The sequence below is a fragment of the Eleginops maclovinus genome, chromosome 21 (assembly GCF_036324505.1).
Source record: "Eleginops maclovinus isolate JMC-PN-2008 ecotype Puerto Natales chromosome 21, JC_Emac_rtc_rv5, whole genome shotgun sequence".
NCBI lineage: Eukaryota > Metazoa > Chordata > Actinopteri > Perciformes > Eleginopidae > Eleginops > Eleginops maclovinus.
The window spans coordinates 15,667,635-15,688,770 of NC_086369.1; the positions used below are offsets into that span (position 1 = coordinate 15,667,635).

Here is a 21,136-nt window from a genome sequence, read left to right on the forward strand (position 1 = left end):
TTCACTATACTATGAATCCAGGCCCCTATAGGGTCACATGTGAGGCTGAATGGCATGCTGACCAGTTTCTATTTCACTCTAACAACTTTTTCCCAGTACATTTTGGCATAATATTCACATTTTAGTGACAATTGTGTAAAAGGTCCAACAAATGATCCACAGTCCACACACCACACCAGCCACTAATATGGTAACTAAACACATCTTGAAAAATGCAATTATATACTCAAAACTGCACTGAAAGCAACACAGAAAATCAAGCGATACATCTAAGATGCATCCTAAATGGGCCACATGAGAATGCTGTGTATGGATTTGTTCATGTCCCCAGAATATTTTCAGAAACGGAACAGTATATATAAGTTGTCCTTGGGTCGAAGATATACTGCCACTACAGAGGAGCATCTGCCTCTCCACTGGGTCTTGGCTCTGCACACAGCCGGGGAACAAGAGAGGGAGAACTTGCAGCTTTTAGTCGCTGTGCCCTGGCTTCAGGTGCCGAAACATCACTTAGTCTACCAATCCACGGGGTTCAAGGTCACGGTGCCCTATAGGACGAACCGAAAAGCAGAATCCTGCTCAGAAAGCCTTGCACACACAGAAGCATGCACACCACGCTTCCTCCTCTCTTTTCCCCGCTGCACAATCCACTTTGAGTTCCTATAAGGTGTAAGGTCTGTAAGGCTGCCTGTCACAATGCAACACCGTGGCTTCCCGGAGAAGATGTGAATCTGCAGGAGGCAACTTCACATGTACTTTGAGGGTTGTTACTGCTCTGGCTTTAATAGAGTTCTGTCTGTAGGAATAGGTCCTTAAAAGCAATAAAGGAGTCAGCATTTTTGCACTTCCAGGTTGCTTTGTCCCGAGGTCAATGGGTTTTGTTGATGAATTTTGGTCAGATGCCAGAAATAAGGTCTGGTTAAGAAAAGGACATTTGTACCTATGGTTGTACAACTTAAAGTATATCAGTAAATACCCACTTGTACATTTAACGCATTCATTCATCTTGACAAAAGGTGCCTAAATGAGATGATCAAATGTTATTGTGTCAAACACTTGTCCATCTTTAGCTTAGTGGCTTTTTGCTAGAAATCTTATTTTCGGAAATAATCCAAAATCCAACGGAAGATATCCAAATGCTTTTTGTAGAGGGAACCAGCGCATGTTTGAACAAAGGCCAACAAGGTGAAACAACGTAGGAACCATAGGAGTTACTTTGCCAAGTCAAACACAGCTTCAGCCTGAGGTTTCCAGATCCCTCCTACACTTCTCCTCTCCAGGTTACTTCCCCTCCTCTCCCAGGCTTTCCTCACCCAATTGATTGACCTGCATTTTATACTTGATTGTGAAGCAGTGCCTGATGACTCCTGCAATACACTTACAGTATGCTCTGCATGATGCTTGAAGGAGGCATTAGGATCATTTGTTAAGGTTAAGTATAGTACAACTTGCCATTTTTGAGAGGCTCGCTAATGGTGCAATAATGTGCACACCGTCATAAGACTGAAAACGGTGACTCAGGCTTTATTTACACCAGGTGTAACTGTTGCCATTCTATTGGTTGCATGATTTGTATCATTTGTTTGCCTTTTCTGGGACCAATTTCATTGTTGAGAATTTGTTTGCGCCAGTGAAAAGAAGGAACGAACAGATTTGAAGGATAGTAAGGAGGACCCAAGGACAATTCCTTTTTTGTAGCATGCAGCCAACAAGTTTTCACTGTAACTCCCTCGCAGCACAGGCAAACAAGTGGTTTTCTTGCTACTGGTTTATTGAAGTCTTCTCTCCAACTTCACCGTGAACGCTAACACAGAACATATAGAAATCACGTTAGTGTAACTTAAAATAACATCATGCAGAGCACGTGGACTTAACATCCTAATGAGCGAAATACAGACAGACAAACAAAAACACCTCGTTGGCTGCATGCTACAAAAAGGGAAGTGTCCTTGGGTCCTCCCTACTATCCTTCAAATCTGTTCGTTTCTTCTTTTCACTGGCGCATACGGTGCTAGCTGCTTGCTCGCTGGCGTCTCCCAAAGTCTCACCCACTCACGCGAGAGCAGCCCAACTGATCTCCCAAAACAAAAGTCCTTCAACTAGACCCAAACGACATGATGCACAAACACAACCCAAACAAACGATACAAAATATGCAACCAATAGAACATTTACAACAGTTACACCTGGTGTTCACTCACGATTTGTATCTGGATATTGAAATGAAATCCACAGACTTGTCAGGAAGCATGGCCGGTACCAGTGTCGAGGGAACAAATCCAAAGCACTAGTGCAGAGGGAAACTTGCTAGCTTATGCTAATACTGCTTAAATTAGCAAGAAGTGGAGTTATGCAACTTCACAACAGATTTTATTCTTGCCTTTAAACTTGACCTGATCCTAAGCCCAAGATGCAGATTGGCTGATCGGATCGCTTTGTGTTCATCAACGTGTGTTTTTCCTTCACAGATATCCAGATACAGATTGCAACAATAGACGAGAAAACAGCCGCACTTAGAAGCCAATTTTCATAATGCTCTTTACATGGAATTACATTTTCCGGATCAGTGACAGCAAAACTATTTGGTCTGAAGTCCTAAACACTCTCTGATGGACTCCACTGCACTAAATCCTTACACAGAAGCTAGACAGTTTCATCATTGCAAGCATTTCTTTGTGGCTAAATAACTCAGTAGTAGATAGTTGATAGTAGATGACTTACAATAATATATTGAAAAGGCTTTAAACCTTTGCAAAGCCCAGCTTGATGCATTTTGCAGATTTATAAAAGACTGCTGTTTTGTGACGCAAGCCAAGCAGGAGGCATCTGGGTGTAATTTGATTGACAGATCTACTGTGCATCACATCACTGAGACTAAGTGTGTGAGAGAGTGTGTTTCAGCAGCATCTCCTACTTCCTCAGATATACATTCAACGCATAGCAGCTGCAGACTTGAAGTCCTACACTGAGGTACCTCAGCATTTAATATGGATATTGTGAGATTCCAGTCACTGTACTGTACTGAGCGCATTAGTCATCAGGAGCACGAGTCTCTGAGAGGACGAGGGCAGAATGTAAAGGAGGCATCGGGTTTTATGTCTCCGCTCCTCGAGTCACTGAGGAAAGAGGAGCTGATTCATTTCACCCGTTGCCTGTTTTTCTCCTCACCCATTCATCAGATAAGGGCTGAATTAGCATGGTTAGCAGAGCAGCTGTGAGACACCATTCATACATACACATTTCGGAGTATCAAGTGGAGTGAATTCAGGACTTTTATCTTCTTTAATTATGTAAATCATATGCCACAGATATTTCCTATCGAGTCGAGAGGCAGGGCTTTTTTTTTCCTCTCAGCAAAATTTCAATGAGCTTCCCGGGAGAAGCAGGCGGGAGGAACAATACTTCAACTGCACATTACACAAACTGGGTCCGGGTGCTTTATCTCTGACTATCAAGGCCTGGAAATGACAAATCGTTGTTCCTGTGTATCTTCTGGAGTATTTCTTTGTATGGTGTTTCCTTGCATTAGCACTATACTTCATTTTCCTCAAGAGAAGACAATTTTGCAGAATATCTTTCACTGCAACGAAAAAAACCCAGACAACAGTAGTTCCACATTTTTGGGAAATATGCTAATTTGCTTTCTTGCCAAGATGAAAAGATTACTGTCTGTATAGTTAATATGAAGCTAAAGTTGGTTAGCTTAGCCACTTAGCCATGCAAACGTTTTAATACAATATCATGAACCAGAAAAAGTGCTATCTAGCGAGCTTGAAGATTGGTTAATACACAATGTAAGGCTAATTCTGGTGGCAGAACGATTGCATACATAAATAAAACACAATGGGCAAAATGGAGCCTGTGCTGGGTAAACTGAGACAGAAAAGGTTAAACTGTTTCTTAAATGTTAGCATAGTTAGCAGGAGCTAAGCCGCCATCCATCCAATGATATTCTCTGTCAAAGCTACACAACAAGCCTTACTGTTCCGGAGCTTTAAGTAACACTAAGCTTATGCATTTAATGTATCATCTTCAAATCAAAGTTGATAGCACTGTGTGCATGCAGGATAGGAGATTCACGCCTCAGCAGACAGCAATCTCAGACTTTAACTGAAAACATAATCATGCCTTACACTCCTCTTGAAATGTTCTCACCAGCCACTTTGTGAATTGCATGACAAATACTGCATCTGACAGTGTAACACCCTGTAGCTTTCACACTGAATGCATCGAGCAGTTTTACCTCGGTGTAGTTTCACAGAAGCAATTTAACATCTACTTGCAAGACGTGTCAGAAAAGTAGCGGCACGTCTGCCTAACTATCAACGCTCCTTCACTTCGTTCCTCACTAGATTTCATTCCTATTGACTGCACCTCTTCACTGTAATATCCCATAAGGAGCTTCAACGTTCTGATTCTTGATAGCACAAACACACACGCTCACACACACACCACAAAGCCTTGAAAGATAAATCTATATCCCTCTTTACCTACTTTCCAACAGCCTGCAGCTAGTAGCATGTTTTTTGGGATGAAAGGTTGATGTACTGCATAAGTGTTCATCATATAAACTCACATCTCCGGTGGTAAAATCCCCCTGAAGGTGCAGTGGATGTGAAGACAAATTGGCATAGCGTTCCTGCTTCCTGGCAAGGTGCCTCTCAAAGCTCAAACACACCAAGAAAGTTGACAGTGTTATTAAACCCAGTCGACTGTAGGTGAAGGAATATTAAATCGTGGCTATGCCCTGATTCCTTGTCATCAATCCTCACGCTCGCTTCAGTAATGGGATCTCAACCATAGATGAGGCAAATTAAGAAAGCCAAGGTTTAACACACAAACCTAATTGCCAAGATTGTGTTCGACAATACCGATTAGTTACCTTCGCTCTCTCAACTTCTTCCTGCCCTGGAGAGTGCTGAACTGAATTAAAATCACTCCAGATGCAGAGAGAGGAAACAGCAGCGTAGTTAGTCAAGAGTGTCCCAGCCAATGACAGTATATTGCCAATGGAAATACTGAGTATGCAGACAGACAATCAATAAACCTGCTCCCACAAGGGCGACTCCCCCGGAGGATGTTTGTTATTCATCCGCTGTTAGAGCCATAAAGCATCACAAAGAAAGCAGTGCGGATAAAGAGCTGAAGTACCTGCAGTGAAGTTGTAACTTGCTGAAAATCCCACGGCTTCCAGTTCACCGTCCGTTACAAATTTTATCCACAGGTATCGGCCGCTACTCCTGATATCGGGCGGGCTGTGCTGGCCACAGTACCGTCCCAGTATCGGCGAGAAGCCAAAGGGTCCATCCCGGACCTCGATGTTGTCAAATTTACATTCCCAAGAGGACTCGATTGAATAATTCTCCTCAAAGTGTAGATCAATACACTGCCTCGGGGGTGCTGGAAGACACAATGAAAATAGTTACCACCCGGCACAGCAGGGAGGGGGGTGTTAGTCATGCTTTCATTGATGAACGCTCAACTTGTTTCATTATCAGCACGCCCGCACGCTCAATAACTCCCAACCCCGGCTGTTTATCAATTCCTCTCCGAAACACCAAGCTGTGAAAGTGATTAGCCTCAACATATTCTGATTATCTGATCCATCCAATGATATCTCCTAATGTTCAAAACACCAGCCTGTTTAATGAGTCGTTTGATCACTCTCTGAGAAGTTACTGTGGGATTGGTTTTAGAGAACAAATAGCTGACGAGTATTCACCTTCCAGGATGTAAACACACTCTGTGGTCGGAGGGTATTTGTTTGGGTAATTGGGAGAAGTGAAGATCCCTCCTTCTGGTTCCTTCACCCACGTTCCACATTGACCTGCAGGCTTCACACCCGAGTTGTTCTTCGCTATTCAGCAAAGAGAAAAGGGAGAGATTAAAGCTGTGAAAAGAGCGTGTTTAAGCAGTAAAGACGTGCTGCTGTGGGGATGCAGATTACCTGCTGTATCCTTCCTTGTTGCCCCAGACAACCCAAGTATGAGAAGACTTGCAACAACTGTAAGAAGAGAAAGACAAATGCATTACGATGGACGACTCAGACGTGCTAGAATTTTCCACTGTTCCATTTCCTGTGCTTGAGTTCAGCTGAAGGTAGGGTTGAATCAGCAGGGAACACAGTTCAGGTTTCATGAACTGTGCATCAGCAGTATGCTAAACCCTCTGCCCCAAAAAACCACAATACCCAACAATAGGCATAACAGGGAATATTCTGTGGTGGGAAAAATGGCTGAAAGACTCCAAATAGCACCGAAAATAACCATTATAGGCCTATAGTGTAAATTTGCGCAAACACATAAAAGACTCCAGCTATAAACCTTTGATTGGGCTTTTAGTTAAAAGAAATTAATAAAGGTCTAAAAATGACACAAAAAATGATTGGAATAAAACAGAAATAATTTCTAATAAAAATAGAATACAAAAAAATGACAAAGGAAACCAAAACAAATAATGATTGAAATACTTGTAATATACCTAACATGTACTCACAGTGCTACAAAATGATTAAATACCATTTCAAAATAAAATATCTTAAAATCACAACAATGACCTAAACTGATCAAAAAGGTTAGGAAATAATAAAAATCGCGGAGTAAAAATGACTGAAATGGATTCTGTGAAGTGAATGTTGACTATAAACACATCACCACACTTTATTGAATATGACCATTTCCTCCCAAAATAATGTTTTCCACAGCCCTCCAAGAACTTTGTGACCTTCAGTGTACAGGTTGCAGTGAGTGTGTGCCCTCCTGGTATTACTTTCATCAACATGCTCTTATTCTGACTTTAAGCTGTTGCTCTGTATTTAATGAAAAGATTACTTGTCTCTCGTTAGGGCGCAAGCAATCAGACCTTAATGAGCACTGCTTGTTGATGTGCTGCAGGCGGGGGTCTTACCGTGATGGAAGCTGTGCCCATGTACCATGTCTGTTCCTTTCACAAGCGGCTTCAGACTCAACTAATTCCATTTAGATTTAGGAATACTTGAAGAGAAAAATAAGAGATTGAGATGAGAGTTTCGGAAAATTCACTCCGGGAAACCGCTCATACCATGCAACCTTCCGGGGTGGGGGGGTGGGATGTGGGGGGTGATAAATGTACTCCTTATAGAAATCTTTAGGGGAAAGATCCTCGCAGATGAACTAATCACCAGTTTCATATAAAACCAAAAATAGTTCTAAACACTCGCCCGATTTCCATCCAAGCGTTTCTAATTCCCGTTGGTGCCTTTGATGCACTGAAATGATTAATAGTCCCGTCATCAGCCCTTCTCTAGTCGCTCCACCTTTGCAATCTTCTTTGGGAAAATATCAGCCTGGTTTGGTCCCTGTATCAGGAGAGGGGATCCTTCAGGAGCATGAAGCACCACGCATTGCTCATCTCTGCAGCCGTCCCTCCACTCTCTAGCGCTGCGTAAAATCCACTGGAAAACACCGGCTACCCAAACGGAAGAAGAAGAAGAAGAAATTAAGTACGTTTTCCTTTGGGTTTCATTGGTAGCTCCAGATCTGAGTGCATCCCTCTGCCTTCCCGGCTTCTTCCAACTGGAGGAGAGTCCTCGCAGAAAGCAGGAGTTAATGTGTGATCTCCCTCCTCCCTCCGCACACTGCCGGCCAATGCGCCACCAGCCGCACGCACTTCTGAGGCACGCACTGGAAACTTCTCCTGCACACCGCTTCAACACACACACACACACACACACACACACACACACACACACACACACACACACACACACACACACACACACACACACACACACACACACACACACACACACACACACACACACACACACACACACAGAGTAGAGAAAGAGCAGAATTCATTCCATCTCGTGGAGAAATGCCGCGCAAATGGAAATGGAAAGGTAAGCAGAAAAAGCAATGAGATATGAAATGGAATAAACAAACACAAGCAAATAACATGTCAGAGGGAGTTCTATCAGCGCGATCAAACATGAGAAAGGTTGCAGCAAAGTGTGTGTGTGTGGGGTGGTGGTGGGGGGGGGGGGGGGGAATAGGATACACCAAAGCATGCTTTTCATCCTGATTCTGCTCATTAGCAGCTTTGATCCCAGTTAAAAACAACTAAAGCTTTTTACCAACTGTAGGAAAACCTCATCCTTCACTTTATTGCAAACATTAAAAAGCAATACAACAATAGACAGGAAGAGGATGGAAATTGTATCCATAAAGGAACTACAGCTGTCAGGCCAAAGTAGTTGAGTAACAATTGACCCTCAAAACTCAAGCAAAGCAGCCTTCCCTTAAGTTGTACTGAAGCAGAGTACATGTACTTCGGTAGTCGACTGCCTGCAAAAAAAGGCAATACAGAAAATAAGAGATAGCTTTTAATATGTATATATTTACTGATCACTTTCTAAATGCATGCAGAAATGCAGAAGATGGGATTTAAAGTGTCAAAACAAAGTAACCTTGCCCTATGTCTTTGTTGTATTTGAGATGTACCCATAAAACCCAAGGTTATCATCCTCACCTCTCCATGTTTACACAACGACAGAGAGGCAAAGTGAAGAAGCCACTTTCCTCCCTTTTATTTCTCAGAAAAGTGACAAAGAACCATTTCCCTCCTGGTGTGTGTGTGTGTGTGTGTGTGTGTGTGTGTGTGTGTGTGTGTGTGTGGTGTGTGTGTGGTGCAGCAGCTCTCACACCTGATGACAGAGCTGATCAGAGCCCAGGGAACAAGTCAGACACTCCGGCTCCCAAAAATAGTCTTGGCATCCTGCAGACAATATCCATCTTCAGATGCTGCAGAGCTTCTTGGACACATTCCTCTTCAGTGTGCATGTTAATGTTCCTAGTGGACAATTTGGATCAGCTTTAAATATACTTTTAATAAACCGTCCTCGTCTTTTAGTGCCGTTATGCCCACTGAGTACAAGGACCCTCTTGAGATTGAGAGATAAAGATGCTCTCTAACGTCCTCCTCTTAATTACACCCGCTCCCAGAGATTGACCTGCTGTAAAAGTGCTGGGTTTTTTACAGCAGGTAATGCAGATATTGCAGGTGACACACTGACTTTCAGAATAAGAAATCTCAGAACTCTCCTCAACTAATAGGCTCCTGCTAATCTGTTATACAGTGATTTAATGGACCTGGGATTCAGGCCCGCTCAAAACAGCAGAACTGAAGCTAGCCTCTTTCTCGCAATCAACTCCCATGAATGGCTCCTCCAATATTTCAGGGCTGAAAAGAATTCAAAATGTCAGTTTCTCTGCAAAGCCTTTTATGGATCTTGCAGTCTGAGGGGATGTCATTAATATCTGCAGCAACATACAATGCAGTTGTTGATCAAGAGAGGTGCCTCACAACTTTATAAGCACCGCACTGCACGCTTCTGATGGGTAAACTCGGAGATAAGACAGCAACGCTATATGGGAATTATTCAAATGAGGCTTATCGCGCCCACTGTATGCAACAGTAGCCCTGGAGAATTTACCAGCAGCCTCTGGTTTCACTCATGTATAAACTGTCTGTTTGACTGAGAGGCGCCGAGGCATCGCAGAGAAATAATTCATTCGACAGCAGCCTCAAAGTCGGACGTTTTTTAATTAAGGAGGTCCATCGTTTGGCCGGAGATAACTGTTGTGCTGTGTCGGCCTAACGGAAAATGTGTAATTGTAATCAGTTCAGGGAAATGGGCGCCATACGTTTAACATTCAGAGCACACGGCTACACCGGGGCTGGAAAACATATCCATAGGTTTAACATCCACTGCTCCGTTTGCTGCTTTATGTTCACTCACTTCAATGTCTAAAAACACATGATATTTATCATACCGTCTGGTTTAATACACCTGTGTTTACACTTTTTTTTCATAAACCCTCAGTTTTAGCGCCTATCTCTTTAAGAGCCACTCCCCAAAAAGCTCTGCTCTGATTGGCTTGCAGGAAAATATGGTGCACCATTGCAAAGGTAGACCTCAGGATATGGGTGGAGATGTTAAGATTTTTAACTATTCTCAAACGCTTGCCAATGTCCCACTCGTGAACCTAAGATGTACTGCCAAATAGGAAGATTAAATGATGAATAAAAAAGTGCTATTTTATTGCAATTTTCATGTCTGAATCTGAAATGCATTATTCCAACAACTGAATACATCACCATGCAAATCACAAGTCATTAGTTGAGAGCAAACTAACATTCCCTCGGATTAATTACACAAAAAGAGTGATTTATGAGACAATCCTGCGTCAGTAATATCTGTGGAGATTATTCTGAAACCCTGAATACATTACATTAGGACTCATAATTTAATTCCAGCTAACAGTGGTGTAACGCACATTAACAGCCCAGTTGATATTCATCTCTGTCTCTTGTTCTGGAGTTTTTGGGGAAGATGGTCATGGAAAATGTATGATTGCAATGGTAGAATATGTTCTAATAGTTTGTGGGAAGGTAGGGACTCCAGATACCCAAATATATATGTTGCACCCGCATTACTAAAAGGGTTTCCATGACTGCTAGTTTTCCAGCTTTGACTTTACGCCAACAGTTTCTCTACATCAACACTCACAAGCTTTACTTGCAACACGAGAGTCAGAGGAAGCATATTTCCCCGCAGCATATCCAAAACAGCAAGTCATTCATGATTGCATCTTGCTCACTTGGCACAGAGCTGATGAGTGGACCGGGCGTCCAGCCTCTCCACTTTGTGTCATTGCACTGACACTGGCAGCCCTGCGTCTGTGTGTCAGAGTAACAGGGGACAGTGCTGAAGTGGATAAACACTTTGGCTAATTCCTCCCGCGCGCTGGGACTCAAATTAACCTTATTAGTGATGCATTGCGCAGTGTGTTGGCCTAAAAAAACACACCATTTATTTGTCATTCAAGGCGCCTTGTAGTTCATTAAGCAGGACACAGTGACAAGGAAAGGTCGCTTCACCACGGCGCATTTTGAGCTCTTTATGCTACATTAGCTGTCCGGGTCTCTGATGGTAGATTCCCTTTATCCCGGCCCTGCACCTGGAGCCAGTGGGAACATGTTTCCATCAGATGACAGCACGTAAACTACCTGTGGCTTCACCTGCGTTTCATAGTATTCCTTTGAGCGCGCAAGAAAAGTGTTTTATTAAACTGATTCAAAGCGTTTTTATCCGTCGTAATCAGAGGAGGTTTCTGAGTATAATTTTCCTCCTCGCTGTAATGACTTCACAATGGCTGTGACTATGACTAAGGGTCAAGACAATTACATTCAATTGGCGCCTTATTTGTCTCTTCTGTTTATGTCATTACAGTTAGAGAACACAGAGAAGGTCAGATGTGCTTTAATACCTACATGCGCTCACTATCACATTTATAGATGAGGCAACATGAGCTCTATGACATTTAGGAGAGGAGTGGAAGATGGAAGGACACAGCACACAGTACTGTGCATGTGGAAGGTGGATCAGATGCATTACTGTCAGTACAGAAGATGATACTGCCAGGATATGTGAACAAACGCTGACATCTGTAAGTCACCCAGCGTTACAAAAGGACTGAAATCACACTTTGCAAGATAAACTCAGAATGTTTGATACTTATGAGGAATGAAAAGAGCTCGCTGCTAATTTCATTTTCAGCCGCTCCACATTCCTCTCTCTCTGTCGTCTCCTCGATGCTGCAACTCATCTGTCAATCACTGTGGCTTTATCCATCCAGCAATTAATCTGAGCCCAAGAGGGGCCGCTGCACTGTCTGTGAACCTGAGCGCCGGCTGGATTTCTGCGCCGGGTCTGCACATTTCTGCTCCACTTACAGTCTGCAGGGTAGTGGTACGAGATTTTAAAAACACTTTTCAGCAAACTTCTTGTCCCTGCATGTCTGTTACTTCCTCTCCATATGATGGCATGAAGGAAACTTCACGGGGGTCCTGGTCCTACATTCACTCTGCATCTGCTCTGTGCATGAAGCCCCCGCGTTAAACAGACCGAGTGATTCATCATTTGACCTCATTAGCCACTTGGCAGGGGGGTGGGAGGTGGTGCTATAGACCCTGTGGAGAGACACTGTGTGGGCCGTAACACCCCTGATGGGGGAGTTAGCGGCACAACGTCAGCAACACAGATTTTCTTCTTGGATCGTGGTTGGGGGAGTGAAGGCAGAATCGCAGCCCACACCGATTCAGCCCGCTGTTTGTTTACAGCATCCCATAAACCATAGTGCAAATCAGATGTATAGCAAAACAGTAGGCTATGCTGCATGCAATTAAAATGACTCTCATTACCAACGCCATGGCAACTCAAGGTTTGTTTATTTAGTTGTTTAGAGTTTAAGGGAATTCTTAGACCTAAATCCTTTCTTGCTGCTCCGCTGCGGGAAAAAGAATGAAAGACTATTCAAGTACCCAAGAAAATAACAACAAACTAAATCCAATCATAGCTTAGCAACCATAGCACAGCAGGCTTTTCAAGCTTTGGCTTCCTCTGCATGCCAAAACAGTGCATCTAGAAAACAATACTCCACACAACAACAGCAGCAACAACAACAACACCCCAACAGCAAGAGTCAAAGTGTAAGAATTGGAACAAACTGTGTTCATTGGCTCTGACATATCATTTAGTAATGATGGCACATGTTAGCTTGTCTAGCTGATTAGCTTGCTACTTTGTTTGTTGTTTGTTTATTTACTTGTATAACCCTATTTTTAAAGACACACTATATGAGCATGCAAGGGAATGAGAAAGAGAGCCAACTAAAACCCTTAAGGAGCTTAAGAAGTGGCAGCACATTACAGGATATACTCACAGCAGTGGAAGAACCAGCATGCATCTCATTGATGTTTAGACAAAGATAGACGGATATGTTTAAGTAAGTTGTCTACATCAAATTACTTTTTGACTTTGAGTTACCAGTGCTGAGGGAGTCTCTGCTGCTGGAGGAACATGTGGTCAGGCCAGAGCATACGAAGCACCTGAAGAAGAGACTTTAAATACAGGAAGTGACCAATCACGGGGGGACTAAGATCTAAAGTTTAGAGATGTGTTTTTCTACAAATATTATTGAAAATGTGCTAATTTTATGTTGAGGGCATTCAACAAACGTTACACACAAACAGTAAAAAGTAAAATCATAAGAAAGAATGGAGAAATGTGGAGGGGGACGCCTCGATAATCTGCTTGACATATATTGCTATCCAATCTATAATAAGAGAGACTTCACGTAGCATACAGAAACATATACAACCCACACACATCTAAAACTACCTAAATAACCCCTAAACGCATTCTGCTGACAGTACTCACACTCCCTGTGATAGTGCAAAGACGTGTGGAAGGACTCCCGCTGCACACATAGATCTAGTTTCCGCTGTCAGGCTCTGTGTAGAAGTGACCTTTCATAGTAACCCCTCTGTTTGAAGACCCCCCTGCTGAGATCCTCTCACCCTTAAACCCCCCCGTTCAGTGTCCACTTTATGAGGAACCTCCGTGTTTGTCCACGCTACATTTCAGTCGCTTGAGCTGCAGTATCACTCTCACAAGAAGTCAGTGTAGTAAATGTGTTCCAGAAAACTGTACAACTGAGTAACATAACTTTGGCCTCTCCTCTGAAGCTGTGTGCTGTGAGAAAACCTACTCATGGATATATAAAGTCGCATCACTGCTGTGTGACAAATTCAGTGTTCTGGGGCAGCAGTTATATGATGGAAGAAGTCAAAGAGGAATGTTTTTCACAGACTTTGAAGTTTTAAAAATATCTGAAGTCAAGCATCAGAGGCGCTGAGCTAAAAAACTAAACATTTAGCCATCATGTGATGCTAATCTATTGTAAAAGCACCTTTTTCTTCTGAGAAATAACCATAAGAAATGCATTTCCTCTGCTGACGTTAAAAAGTGTTTGCATAATAAACACATTTCGGATGCAAGAATGAAAGGAAACTTCATTTATCTGATGTCCTTGTTGGAGTCTTTCCATCTTCCTGCTGTCACACTGTGTCTTTTCATTCCTATGCATTAACATCTGCATTGAGTCATTTGTTCTGAAGGATTGCTGCTTCCTTATGACTCTAACCTTCGCTGCAGGTATGTGATGTACAGACAGTTCACATTTCACAGTGAATGCATCCACTGCGCTCCAAAAATGGATTATGTTAATGCCTCTTTTTCACATCTCTAAGAAACAAACATGGCAACATATGGATCCACGAGTGAATCACAGGCCTGTGAAAGTGTTGCAATATGGCGGGTAAATAATTAATCTGCTGGTGCCATGTTGCTCTAATCTCAAACCATGTTCACTTCATGAGAGGCTGAAGTATTTCCCTCTGATCTCTCCTCTGAATATACTGCTGCCTTTACATACATCCAGTCGTTCAGTATGAAGAACAGCTGTGATTGCATGTATAAAACAACCCCATTAATCCAGTGTATAGTGTCATTACGTATAATGTGGCTCACACTGACTGGTCAACATTGGAGCCTGCAGCAGTTTTCTTAAAGACTTACATCATAAAACAGTCATTATTAAAAAGGGTTCAGTGGATGGTTTATAGCACGCTCTTGTTAACACTGTTCACCAACATTATATCTAACAGTAATAAATAGTTGTATTTATAGCTTTCTTTGTTAACTTCACTGCTTCCTGGGTCTGTTGGTGTTATCTCAGGCTGCAGAGGAGATGGTAACAGGGGAGGAAATAAAAAGGAGACCAAGTGGGGGGGGAGATGATTAATGGTGACTGTGGACAAGATGGCCAAGGTGTTTAGAGAAATTAACAGAAGCTTAGCCAGCAGCAGACCACAGGGAGTACTAGGCGCTGCACACACACTCAGAACCAATTGTGTGTGTGCAGTAAGATGTCAGATTGACCACAACATTTTTTAAGTAATCCTACCAAAAGGGAAGAAGTCTCTTTGCTTTGATCACGTGGAGTCATCCAAGTCGTATTGCTTCTTCACATTGAGATTTAAGGAGCCTGATGTAAAATATGATACCTGGGAGAGATGTGTATGATAATGCAGATGTACCACTGACATTACTAATTCACCCATGTTTTGTATTCATATTTCGAACCCTTTTGTAATGTTAGGGTCATATTGAAATGGCACATCATTAGGGGAATAAGGGAAAAGGGATCCTCCATAATAAAAATGTGGGATGCATTTCATGCTTATCCGGGATATGCAGCAAGGTTTACATTATATATAATATTAGTGGTGCACAGTCTGATGTAGTTTAGATGAGCAGTTCTTGAGAAAGCTGCAGTGTAGTCTATAAACTATAGTTTGTCTGCTCTAAGGTAGGTTGCAGACATTAGCATGTCTGACATTTGAACAAGCCTCTTCTTCACGGTTAGATTTAATGAGTCCAAAGTAGAAACTGCACTTGAGAGATGTCCGCTTGCAATGATTTTATAAGAGCTTGTCCCTTTCTATATTTATGTCCTTTGATTTTGCAGTTTACAGCAGAGCTGACCAACACAGTGCTCAATACCCGGTCTGCACTCTGGAGAAGATGGTTTGCTCAGGAGGAGAAATGCGAGTCTTCTTCACGGTTAGATTTAATGATCCTGATGTAAAACCTGCACTTGCCTTGGAGAGGTTTCAACACACTGACGCTCCGAATCAATTGAAATAATCAACAAATTGAAATGGACAAACAATCAATGAGGACAGAAATCCCCTTTAGTCGTCTTGGGGAGAATCAATAAATGTAATTGTGCTGCGAGTCACATATCTGTCATGTTTTAATCCAGCATTCACACAGAGCTCATCCGGGCGACGGGGTAAAGTGCTGTGTCAGGAACAGATAATATGAAACTTGAATTGCTAAGAGACTTCTGTGACGAGAACAAAACATTGATGTGGTAAAAAAAAAACACTAATCCAACAACTAATGAACATCTGAGCAGTTAAGTGGAAAACATTTGTAATTATGCTTTTAATTTGGGAAAGAAATCACTTTACACTCTGACAATGGCAGCTCAGGTCTTTGGTAATCTAATTGTAGAAGCTCTTAATTCATCTGTAAAGTGGATAATATGTCAAATAACTTCAGTGAAAGTAAAGACTATGGAAGGAGAAACAAATATATGACTTTCCTTTGATTTTCTATAATTTCTCCTTGTTTCTTCTGTCAAATAACACTACATTTCACATTTATGGAGCACTAAAGTGTAATGTATTTACTATTCCAGTCTGATTTAAGGGTTGGTCCTAAAAGGTTATTTGTTAATTGCTGATTTCGGCTGACAGTAGCCATTTCTCCGTCCTTCATATTGACAGCTGAGGACCCAGGAGACGCCCGGTGCTCCCTGAGCCGCCTGACTGTAATGAAGCGGTGTCACTTAGGACTGAATGTTTGCAGGATGTTGAATGCTGATGGACAGGTCAGGCTGCAGGACTCTCAGGGACTCTTTGTTAAGTTTCTAATTAAATGTTAAGACGTAGACAAACAACCTGTTTACCGCCGCAGTCGGAGCAAAAAGCACATACTATTCGATCTCTGTCAGCAGGAAGACAACATGTGGAAACACACAATGATGCACACACAATGACCTTGTTTACACATTACATTTGATTTAGCCCACACCTATCCAGAGTGACTTACTCAACCATGAAGAATTCAAACTCAAAATAGCAAGAAGCCTGCAAGGACATGAGCTTTCAATCAGACGAACCATCGTGCAGCTGCATCAGCGTCAAATAAGTGCTAGGTGCAAGATGGGAATAAAAGTAGATTTTCTGCCATCCTTGGTTTTAAATGCATCTCGAGAAACAGGCAGCGCTAAATAGCAAAGTAAACCACCGCCAACATGCATCCTAATCTGATCCATTTTAGAGAACATATCTTCTGTAGAGTAAACACCAAATACACCTCATCAACACGTCATCAAGGAATGAGCTATTCTATAGTTTGTACTTTTCCAGTTCCTAAATCACGTCAGCAGACTGTGTTCATGGCGTCTAATCATTTCAAAGAGTCCGACGGATAGATCATCAAACATCTGGTCTAGTAAAAAGTGATTGCAAGCTTTTTCTGTCAAATTTAAGACGCGGAAAGGCTTAAAAAGTTGACGTCTGCTGGAACAATTATCACCTAATCATCACATGGTATTAGTCCGATAACAATGGTTTTAAGGCAGAATGATAAGTAATGTTGGCATGTGATCAGCAACTTTTTGACAATGAAATGTCTCCTATTTTGCTATAACTCCCAATAAGTAAAAGCCTGCATTCATTTTGTTAGTTGACTAATTGTATGTAGTTGTATCTTCATGGTTAGAATGCATTTTTTGTAGGTCACTTGGTGCAAAAGCACAATTAAAATACATGTAATATAATAAATTATACTCAGTGAGCTTCCAAAAAGGCTGGAAATATATAGAGATTTATCGAGGTCACGGTTGATTTTATTTGCCATTTAAATAGTGGTTTTCATTTGGGCAGAAAAGGGGGATGATTGGTAGAATCTTCCTGACAGTTTGACAATTGCACACCTTTGCAGATAATGCACACATCCTGAGTGGAGATGACATTATAACACATTTCTGGAGGTTTTGTATTGTTACTAAAAAGGTGGGAAAAGGGAAAGCATAATGAGAGGGAGCGTCTTTACGTGCAGCGATATCCCTAACCCTATACATCCCACATGTTAGACTCTGTCTGACACACGCAGGTCAAACTACAGACCAAAGTAGACCTCCTTCAGCCACAGAAGGAGCCCGGGTCCATTTCCGGCGTGAATATGTTTATTCAGTTCTGGAGACTCTTTGGCTGTAATCAGCTTGCATAAATCTCTTTGATGATAGCCACAAGAACATCTGCTGGAGCAATAAAAAAAAATCCAGGGAGGCAATAAAATGTCTGGCTGAACATATGCTAATGGGAATGTGAGTTGTTCTGAAAAGTTTGTCCTAAAGTAAAAACCACTATGTTATTTATGAGTTCATGTAAGGATCACACTGAAAGACATAAAGATTTTACTCCTGTTTCCGCAGGGCCATGATCACCACAAAACGTGATGGAGTTTCAGACGTTCAGAGTGCTGAGCCAGCTCTGTCCTACTCCCTCCCTCTCTTTCCCTTCCTCTTGCCACACACACACACACACACACACACACACACACACACACACACACACACACACACACACACACACACACACACACACACACACACACACACACACGATGGATGACTGCACGCTCTTCACCTTTCCTGCAAAATCAGGGTTGAAAGGAACTACCATGCATCAGAGGGGAGACTGGATTAGTTTGTTTATAAGAGTAGCGAACATTACAGGGAACATAGAGTGCTGGTCATCACATATTACTCAACATTAATTACCTACATTCATTTAGGTTTGCTACTCCACCCAGCTCCATTAGAGGTGTCACACAGTCTGTATTTAACACGATAGAATTCTAACATGATGAGAAACGTATATTTTAAATACTATACCCTTAGCTTTTGTTCCCGTGTTTGTCTTGATTTTGGCCATAGCCTTATTAAATTTGGTTGGTTTTTACATGGGGATAATACAGAGTAGTGTGTTTCCCTGCACGGATCTTTATATCAGTGTGTGTGGGTGTGTGAAAGCATTTCATATGTCTGGACACTGGAGGCTTATTACTCTGAAACCTATTATTTATTTTCCTGTTGTTGCTGAGAGTAAAGCGCCTGTAATTACACTTTCATTATATGAAGTCAAACATCCTGACACTCTCTGAGCTAATGGTCTATGAAACGTCTTCTCACAAAACAGCAATTAAAGCAGCGTCGTGTTCACGGCCGACCTCATGCGGGCGGGGGGGCGTTACAGTCAGAGCAGAACGCTTTGTTACCAACATGACTTTTGGGTCAACGCTGGAGTCTGTGCAAACAACCGTGCGTCTCAGTGATGGAGCTTCAGTCGTGTCTAATTAAGTCCAAACTGTCTGTGAGTCACATTCATGTGGACAGTATGCCTGAGTTGAGGCTGCGTGGATTCTACTGGTACAACATGAGGAAATCGACTCAAAATTAATCAAAAGCAGTCCATCGGGAGCCGAAATATGGAGAGTCTCAGGTTCATGACATTTTTGAACCTCAAAATGTCAGGAATGTATTCAACATCCTAACTAATTAATGCACATTATGCCAATTGCCCAACATATGCAAGTTAGCATCCAGGAGCTTCTAGGTGCTTGGGACCCATTCTATACATTTCTAACATAAAGCGTAGTGGTACTTAACATTCCCGGGGTTTCAATAGGACCCAATGAGCTGGCAAACACACAGAGGAAGAGCCGGCGTACAACAGAAAAATGATTTGTTATTTTTTTGGAGAGGGAAGGCAAGAGGATCGATTGTTACAACCTGAGGAAGCAGCCCTGAATCATCTGGTGCTTCTCGTCATGTGTCAGGCAGAGTTAATTGTGTGAGAGTGCTGTGGATGGGCTTCTGCGACTGGGTAATTGATCCATTGTTGGTGTGAAAACCGCCCGCTGAGCAGGGCGAAGATACAGCAGCAGAAAGCAAACACAATGCTGTAATCCCCCCCTCCTCTTACCCCTGCTAGCCACGGTGCTGCATGTAGCTGTGGATTTTGTGCTGTGTAGCTGCAGAAGCCCCGCTGAGGGCTGAAGAACAATTTGGATGCCTTGCTTTCAATTTCAGCCTGAACTCACAGAAGGGAATTGCCAATGTATCTACCCTACAGAAAGATGTAAAACTGAACTAATGAACTGACAGCACGACATAGAATATGTCTCTGCCTTCATTTACTTTGTATATCACAATGCAATGTCCCCCTCTGCAACACAGGGCGTCCTCTGAATGAGCAGCAGATTTTTATCAAAGAGTGCAGTGCTGGCTCAAACACGACGTTTTGCCTCCGTGTGTTTAATGTCTCGGCCACAGTGCGCTCCCACAGTGCCTTTTGAAAGTGTTTGAGAGAGGGAGTTTGTTTATTTCTCTCTGTGTGAGAGACAACAACAGGAACAAAGGTACAGAGGGGGAGTGTGGAGTTGTTGTGTGTGACTGGAAACACGGAGGAGGAGAAGAAATGCAGGGGCAGCTCAATAACTGTGTGTGATAAAGAAAGTGTGTGATGCACACGAGGCGGTGTGTTCCTGGAAAGCTGCAGACAGCGGAGGAAAAGATGGCTGATTTGGGATGCAGGAGGGGAGACTTCAGATGACTCACCCCCACACTCAGGTCCATATCCTGATGGCACAATGACTAACCCACAATCACACATCCGATCGCCGACTGATGAGACAATTTCCTCCGTTCATCTCTTGTGTTTTCTAGTAATAAAAGCTCAATGAGCCACAAATCTGAAGCTCTGTCTGGTGTGTGTCTCTCCACATGTGCACACACATTTGAGTGTTTACGTCATTAAATGCTTATTCCTCTCATTGCTGTTTATGGGCTGCTGTTATATTTCATCTGTTATGTGCCAACCTACGGATGCAGATTTGCTGGGGGGCTCCTCAGATTGATTCCAGCCTGGCTGTTGTGTCTTTTAGTGACTTGTGTGTGTGCATGCCCATTCCTCTGCATGCCGGTCTCAAGGCCACATCATTAGAGTAAGAGGGCTGTAATTAGTGAGTCCATGCATATTAAACAGCGTATCTCCACGCCCGGCAGCCTTGAGAAGCAGCTCTGCTGTCACTTGCAGCCAATAAGCCGCTGTTAAAGTCCAGAAGGTTACACACATTACCCACAGAGCACTATGGGTGATTAGCTGCAGAAATCAGTAGTCAGACGTTCCTTCTTTCAGCCTTTCACCTCTTATCGTTTCATCTGATTTTACTGCAGAGAGGTGGAGAGAAGAACAAAGGGAAATGAAGTCCTCTGATGGCAGAGTCCTTTTGAAAGCTGGTGCTAAAAGCAACACAGAGGAGTGTGTAAAGCAGGGATGAGAACTGAAACATCGTTCAGTGTTTCCCGTCGGTGTGAAGGTATGACGGAGGTGTTTCCAACTGTGCTGTGTGTTTCTATGGCTGGAGAGGAAACAAAGAGGCTCTACTTTTGATGTTTCAAAAACAAGGTGACACACGATGAGTGCATATGTACTCAGCAGGTTCAACAGACTCAACATGACTGGGTATTAAAGGAGACGGATTACACTCTTCAGGTTCATTAGTGTATTTTAGGATGCAACTTAACATGTTTACAAGCTCAAATGTTAGAAAA

At 42.6% G+C, this 21,136-nt stretch overlaps 1 protein-coding gene across 1 annotated transcript in view; it reads right to left on the reverse strand.

Annotated features, from left to right (window-relative positions):
* neto1l (neuropilin (NRP) and tolloid (TLL)-like 1, like) overlaps window positions 1-21,136 on the reverse strand; it is a 75,105-nt gene that overhangs the window by 51,071 nt on the left and 2,898 nt on the right. The window contains exons 2-5 of the mRNA XM_063912298.1: window positions 6,906-7,683; window positions 5,947-6,003; window positions 5,722-5,856; window positions 5,151-5,399 (exon numbers count right to left, since the gene is read on the reverse strand). Of these exons, the coding sequence (XP_063768368.1) occupies window positions 5,151-5,399; window positions 5,722-5,856; window positions 5,947-6,003; window positions 6,906-6,933 (469 nt within the window). The 5' untranslated portion in view covers window positions 6,934-7,683. The remainder of the gene's footprint in view (window positions 1-5,150; window positions 5,400-5,721; window positions 5,857-5,946; window positions 6,004-6,905; window positions 7,684-21,136) is intronic.